Here is an 8020-nt window from a genome sequence, read left to right on the forward strand (position 1 = left end):
AGGACACAATGACACCAGGTCCTGCCATTTCCTTGGCCACCAGGCCGGACACCACGTACATCCCGGTGCCCACGCAGCTGCCAACACCAAGTGAGATGAGGTCCACGGTGGTGAGCACCTGGGCTAGCTTGGTGCCGTGCGCTGTGGTGGCTCCTGTTCCCTCCAGCATGGACTCCACCGGTTTGGTGCGCAGGATCCTGGAGTGCATGGCATACCAGGCAGCCCCCCACTGCACCCGCCGGGGGTCCAGGGAGGCGAGGAAGCCACTCATCCTGGGAGTTTACGGTGAAGGTCAACTGATGGAAAAGGGCTATGGAAGCCTTTAGTGGATGCTTCTGGGACTCATCTAGTGCACAAGGATCTCCCTTTTAGGAAAGGTCCAGAGGGACCCAAAGAAGCTTTCTCCTGGGCATGAATGTCTGCAGGAGAAAACAAAGGAAGGAGAAAATGAGACCAAGTGGGAAACAAACCATGACTTGGAGGCATGGGTGGGGATCCATGTGCTACACTGGGAGAACTGGGAGAACACTGGGAGAACTGGGAGAACACTGGGAGAACTGGACGGGTGCACTTCCCCTTTGTGTCCCTTCCAGTCCTAAATGACAGTCTGTAGTTTGCACTGTGTTACATAGTTGTTCTGAAGAGGATGGTCTGAGTCAGGGCACTGCCACTTACTTCTCTGGGACCTTGTGAAAGTGACTTCACTTCTCTGTACTTTGGTTTCGGTTGTATAATGGGGATAATAAAGTCTGCCTACTGTTGATGTGAAAATTAAATTAGGATATGTCTGAAATGAGCTTAAGACAATGCCTGGCACACGAACGTGCTCATCTGCCTAAACTCTTAAGCACTTCTTCCCTGACTCGGCCAAGATTTGGTCTGTGATTCTTGGGCATATTCTTTGGGGACACAGTATCCACATTTTTCACATAAGGTTGTAAAATTAGATCTACAATTCTCAAGAGGGGAAGTGCCATCCCATGAGATTGTTTTGGAACCTTGCTCTCCAACAAAATGAAAATTTTTTGATCATTTTTTTTTTCTCTCTCAGAGATTCGGGAGTGGGATTAGTGGTCCTGGCCATTGGTGGGTGGGCCCCAGGGATGCTAACTGTGTGGGAATATCTCATCAGACAATCTTGTGGATGAAAATTCTGGTTATGATGATCTGAACCTCAAACCTAACCCTGTCTTCCATATAAACACATGGGATTTGCGGGGATGGTTTTAATACACAAGTACTTTGAATTTTCCAGAAATGCCACTCTAGAATAAATTGAAGGAAGATAATAATTTCTTTAGTTTGAAACTTCAGAGGAATTCTTCACCATTTCAGAAAACCAAGGCCCCCCTGGCAGTGCTACCTTGGTACTGCGTCTCCCATGCAGCACGCGTGTAACAGCCTGCCATTTGGAACTGACCCATTAGCAGTATTTTTTCCTATAGTGCCTGCATCGGCTAACTTCATTTGGACATGCCTGAGTGTTCACATACTGAAATGTGTTATATACTTGTAGATTATCCATGAACTTTGCTTCAGGACGTTATAGATGAGTGTGACAAAACATTTATTATAAAAAAAGAGGTGCTAAGTCTGATAGAGTTGAGAGCTATTGCATTAGATGATTTCAAAAGTTTTGTCATGTTAGAAAATGCAAAGATTATATGAAGCAACTCTCTAGGAAGCCAGAAGCTTTACAAAATTCTATAAAGAAAAATGTAAAGTACAGCTGAATACTGTCCTGTGCTGATAAATCTAGGATATTTACATTTGTAATATGTACCAGCCCATGTAATCTACCAACATTATTAATTAATACTACTTAGCACCTAATGTAACACTTGTCTGCTTCTAAAGCCTTTGCAAACACGACCTAATTAGAAGAATCAGGTAAAATGTGGAAGTTTGGTTCACAGGGGTTGGGTGATGGCCCTACTGTTTAAATTTCTTCCTGGATTTGACAGTGTTGTTTCAAGCTGTGTTTTAATTCTTGACAACAAGAATGGTGTGAGGTGTGGCCTAGATGTAGGGATTCGTTAAAGCTCCCCAAGTGATTCTAGCAAGGCAGGGTTGGGGTCCACTGCCCTCTGCCACTAGGAATGACTGAAGTGCTGGGTGCGCAAAGCCAGAGGCTGCCTGTGATGGATCATTTTATGGGTCAACCTGACTGGGCTAAGGATGCCAGACTGCTGGTAAAATGTTATTTCTGGGTGTGTCTGTGAGGGTGTCTCTGGAAGAGATTAGCGTTTGAATTGGTAGACTGAGTAAAGAAGATTGCCCTCATCAGTATAGGTGGGCATTACCCGATCTGTTGAAGGCCTGAATAGAACAAAAAAGTGCAGGAAGAGTGAATTCACTGGTTCTGCTTGGGCTGAGACATCCCTCTTCTCTTCTTGGACACCGGTATTCCTGGTTCCTGAGCTTTGGGAGTCAGACTGGAACGTACACCATTGGTCCCTCCTGATTCTCAGGCCTATGGACTCAGACCGAATCACGGTACCAGTTTTCCTCGTTCTCCAGCTTGCAGATAGCAATTGGTAGGACTTCTTGGCCTCCATAACATGTGAGCCAATCCCTGTAATAAACCCTCTCATACACATCTGCGTGTATCCTATTAATTCTGTTTCTTTGGAGAACCCTGACTGATTATCTTCCTGTGCAGGTAGCTGGGCCTCTCAGCAGCTGTCTCCTGCTGACAGTGACTATGGATGCTGTGCTGTCTGGAGACACCGTCTGGATATTGTTCTGATTAGCCTTTCATCAGAAATTGTCACAAGGACACTGAAAAAATGAAAGAGGCTTGTTAGAGAGGTGATGGCTTCTATTTAATAGACAATTAGAAACTGTGACGAAAACACAGAGAATCAATTAGAACAAAAGTTGAGGGTGGTGAGAATTCCTTCCTGGCTCTATTCCCTCCGGGTAAGTCTTTTGAGTGCTTGCTTTATTGATGCAAACAGGGGCTTGGGGCATTTCCCGTCTTGGTTGGAAATTTACTGGAGAGAACAAAATGTATAAAAGAAAACATGCTTCTAAGTGACTATTGACAATATCCATATTCATTATGCCCCAGATTATGTTAATCAAAGATAGTTTTGGAAGCTCCTTGCTGTTGCTTTCCAAGATGAGCAATAAATGTGTGTTGTGCTTTCTCTAGCACTTGAATTCAAGTTTCTCAAAATACTTCACAGGGGCCAGCTGAGTGGCACGTTGGTTAAGAGTTGGCTTGGGACCCCAGCTCTGAGCAGCAGGGCTCTGGTTTGGATCCCACATTAGGGCCAGTGACGCTGTACCCTCTACAGCTAAGATGGTGAACAACAGCTCGACCTGGAGCTGGGCTGCAGTGAGTCACCGGCGATGGCGATGGCATAGGCTGCAGTGGGGCTGGCCAGCAGCTGGCGTGAGCATTCATTAGCTGCCGTGAGCCACCGTGAGTGGCCGTCCAACGGCCGGTGAGTGACTGCCTTACCCGGGAAGAGCGCAATGATAATACCAATATGGGCCAGTGAAGCGACATCCTCCACAACTAGACTGAAGAACAAAAGGACAGCAACTTGTCTGTTCCCCTTCCCTGATTCCCCAATGCTGCTCTCCTCCCCCAATTCCCCAATAAAATCTTAAAAAAAAATACTTCACAGGTTTAACTAAGGAAGGCTAACAAGGCTTCTGGGAGAAGAGTCATTGTTGTGGTGTTTGCTGGGGTGCTTGAGGGTTCAGCGGGCTGTAAGTATAATGATGGTAAGAGCAGGTTTGGAGAAAGATGAAAATAACAATGGCTTAGGCATTCACGGAAGAGGTAGCATTACCGAATTAGGTTGGAGCCGGCCTTTAGAGGAGAGGAGAGGACAGGAAAAAAACGAAGAATATCGAAACAGTAAACAGTAAAAAATCATTCCCGCCTGGTTTTGCAAACACACTAAGGGATTGCAGAAATCCCTTTATGACATTTCCAATGAGTGATTGTCCAGCCTTTGCTGGAACATCTGGAGCAGCAGGGAACACTGGCTTGCAGAAGCAGTTCCTTCACATGGCTGGACAGTTAGGATTGTAAGTAAATTCTTCTAATCAATGTCCCCTGGTAAGCGAGGTGACTGTAAGAGTGAAAGGCTCTGTGTTTGCACCTCGAGTGATATGCACTATGATTTACACTGTTGGCCAGACACAGGTCAGATGTGTCTGAATCGCAAGGTCTGTCCAACCCGAACAGAATACCCTAGTAAAACGAATGGAGATCTGGTAACTTTCTTCTCTTGTCCCCAGTTTTGCTGTCTGTATCTATACAGATCAGGGCTAATCTGCTTCTGAGAAAAGTCTTCAAATTTTTGAAGGCAACTAATAATATATTTCTTAGGTAATTATTATTATATTTATTTATTATTTATTTATTAATTATTATTATTATTATTATAATTATTATTATCTTTCCCAGGCTAAATATCTTCAGTGTCTTCAGCAGTGTCTCACATGCTACAGCTTCTAGAACAACCACATTCTGATTTGTACTTCTTGGGCAGGTCACAGTTTTTCATGTTTGACATATTTGGACCATGACAAAGAGGTAAGGAAGATGTCTTGCCCTGTGTGTGCGTGCGTGTATGTGTGTGTGTGCACACGATGTGCATATGCCTCCTAAATCATACAATGTTGGTGCCTGACAAATTCAGATATACAATTGTATTTAAAACCAACGTTTCTGAATTTCAGATTACTAACCTTCCCAGTTATGTTTGTTAAGTGTTTGATAGATCAAATCCACCTCAAGTATTTTTTGATCATCCACCATATCACTTAGCAATGCGCTAGCCCATTGATATTGTATGTGGAATCTCAGACACAGATGGCTTTGTTTTGCTTGGAATGTCTTCAAAGGGGAGTTTGAATCTCTGACAACTGAGTAGCTATGCAAAAGAGGTCATACCAATTCAGCCTCCTTTTCAAAGCTTGCTGCTTCTTCTTCTGTTTCTAGTAAGTTATTGAATGCATTAATCAGCTTTTGCTGCAGTAACAACCAACCTCGAATTTCAGTATGTCACGGCAATGACATTTATCTCTTGCTGTGACTCGAGTGCAGGCTGTGGATTGGCTTCAGGCCTTTTCCTCAATCTGGACTGTGAGTCTCCACATGCCTTCTCATTCTGGGATTCAAGCTAGAGGAGCAGTCCTTACCTGACACATGGTATTCTTTCCTGGCACAGGCCAGGAACAAGGGACTGGTAGAAACATGCAATGCCTCTTCTGCTTCTAGTTGGAAGTGGCATTTCCACCGACTTTCCATTGGCTAAAGTAAGTCAAATGATGAGGCCCAGAGTTTTATGGGAGGCTGTATACCCCTCCCATAGAAGGTAGGTGAGTCACATGGCAAAGGGTGAGGCTGTATACTTTTCTTATAAAGGAGGATGTGAATAGCTGTGACCATTATATAACTTATCTCATTGAGCCCCTGCTACGTATTAGCCAAAGCAATTATGTTTTGTTCTTGAGGCTGTTTTGGTTTTCTTTTGTATGTTTTTTTGTTTTTGTTTTTTGTTTTCTGGAACTGGCTGAGGTCTGTACATCTGAGGTATAAACTTAAAGAGTCTCTGTTGTGTTCCTTCCTGTATTTCTACAATTAATTCTGTAAAGGTATAAAAATTGATCTCCTTTAACAATCAGTATGAATCCAAAATTTATCTACTTCTGACACCAAGCAGACCACAAAACAATAAGAAGTCATTTTAAATTCATTTGTTTGAAATAAACAACTCTTTTTTTTTCCTAAAAAAATAACCTTGTGAGAATTGATCTTTATCTCATCTGGGACAATATTTTTGCTTAAAAAAGTTTCCCATTCTGCTTCCCTGTTTGTCAACACCCCAGGGGTTGAGAATATTATCTGTGTATTTACTTGGCAGAAATTATTGTGAAAACACTCTGGCATCTACTTAGAGGGAGCAGTGAGGGAAGCTTGTTCAGACATCTGGTTATTTCGCACTGAGAAACCTTTCTCCGCCAGCACCCTACTCACGGAGGAAACGACAGCCTGGCATTATCTTCCACTCTTTTCTCCCACTGATCCAAGCTCCAAGACCTCAGGTCTCTGAGTGGTATCATGTGTTACTCACTGTGCATATAGCAATATTAACAAACCAGAGCCCAGGGAAAGGAAAAACTCTCCATTAATCAGATTTCCATGGGAAAGCCCTCTTTTGGAAGGGGCAAATCACTCAAGAAAATCAGTTAATCTTTCCGTGCCAGTGCAGAAGATCTAAGAAATTGTATTAAATTAAATTAATCATTGCCGAAAGTATTCAATGAATTCCTACTATGTGTTTAGCTCAATGGCAGCTGTTATGGCCATTCCAGAAATTACTATTAGATAGAGAATATCAGGAATTTAGACACAAGGAAGCTTCAAGGTGTGGCCAAACCAGTGGCCTCTGTTTGTCCTTCAAGACCTTCTCTCACTCACCTACTAGCTATGTCCTCAGATGCTAACATACCCAAGGCTCCCTTCCCCTCTGGTTGGATTGGTCAATGGGAGGACATTGGAGGGTGGAAGAGAGGGAGGCTAGGTGTTTATCTTCAGCTCCCCTCTGCTGGGTTGCTGTGGGTTGGCTGTGTCCATCCACCATGTATAAGATGCACCCTTTTTTGAAAAATTTGGGGTCTAAAAACTGGGTGCATTTTATACAGTGGTTGTAGATCTTTTTACTTGCATTTCCCGCTTTTTCGCGCTTGTCTTTGCGCTCATTGCTTCACACTTGTTACCAGTATATTACGGTAGGTTACGTTTTGCCATGTTCTGCCCAGAAATGGCTCAGAAAAGATTTTCGTACAGTGTTGAATTCAAGTTAAAAGTGATCCATTTTGCAAAAGTGAATGGAAATCGTGCTGCTGAACATAAGTTTGGTCCTCCTCCAACTGAGAAAACAATCCGAGACTGGCTACGGGAAGAAGAAACCCTACTGAAAATGCCACAGCAAAAGAAGGCCATGAGAGGCAATATATGAAGACAGTGATTCGTCATCATGACACAGATGAGCACAAGCTAATGGTTGGGAGTTTTGACAGTGATGAGGAGTTGTATGAACTTTATGAGGAATAAAACTTGAGTTCAATAACTATGTAATACATTTTTTTTCAAATTTCGGGCCCCAAAATTAAAGTGCGTCTTATACATGGGAGTGTCTTATACATGGGGAAATACAGTACTTTTATTTTATTTATTTTATTTATTTTCCTACGCCGTCGCCGGTGACTCACAGCAGCCCAGCTCCAGGCTGAGCTGCTGTTCAGCATCCTAGCTGTGGAGAGCAGTGTCACTGGCCTTCATATGTGGGATCTGAACCAGGGCCCTCTGGCATCCCAAGCCAGTTCTTAACTATCACGCCACCCGGCCGGCCCCAAATGCAGTACTTCTTAATGCAACACCATAGGTTACAAAGTACATCCAGAGGTGATGACTAAGGAGGACTTTTGCACAAAAATTCTTATCTCCCCACCCCAAATGTGATCAGAGAGGCCATTCTGAAGTAATGAAATCATGGGATGCTTGTGTCTGAGCTCATCCAGCCCAACACCTTCATGTCCCATGTAATTAATCTAGTGTTGCTGAGCCTCCGGGAGCCAGCCTTCACCTACTTGGGCTGGATGCCTATCTCAGCACATCATTACACCCCAGAGAGAAACTCCAAGTGGACTGCTAAGGTGCTGAAGGGTGAGTAGGTTTTACTGATGCCTTCCTGACAAAACAGAAATGCTATCCCACACCACACATAAACCCATCCAGTATTAGTTCCTTGCAGTTCTCGTAACAAATGACCGCAAACTTAGTGGCGTAAAACAACCCAAATTTATTATCTTACAGCTCTGAGTCTGCAGGGCCAAGTTTCTTGTGGAGATTCTAAGAGACAATTTGCTTCTTGCCTTTTCCAGTTTCTGGAAATTAGAAGCCACCTATGTCCCTTGACTTGTGGTCCCTTCCTCTGTCTTTAAAGCCAGCAGCACAGCACCTCTCTGACCTCTTGCCTCCTTCTTTTTT

General features: G+C 43.6%; 1 protein-coding gene across 1 annotated transcript in view; it reads right to left on the reverse strand.

Annotated features, from left to right (window-relative positions):
* Positions 1 to 8020, reverse strand: part of SLC7A14 (solute carrier family 7 member 14) — a 111914-nt gene that overhangs the window by 50198 nt on the left and 53696 nt on the right. The window contains exon 2 of the mRNA XM_019643983.1: positions 1 to 419. This exon is cut by the window's left edge and continues 33 nt beyond it. Within this exon, the coding sequence (XP_019499528.1) occupies positions 1 to 271 (271 nt within the window). The 5' untranslated portion in view covers positions 272 to 419. The remainder of the gene's footprint in view (positions 420 to 8020) is intronic.

The sequence above is a fragment of the Hipposideros armiger genome, unplaced genomic scaffold, assembly GCF_001890085.2.
Source record: "Hipposideros armiger isolate ML-2016 unplaced genomic scaffold, ASM189008v1 scaffold_83, whole genome shotgun sequence".
Lineage (NCBI taxonomy): Eukaryota > Metazoa > Chordata > Mammalia > Chiroptera > Hipposideridae > Hipposideros > Hipposideros armiger.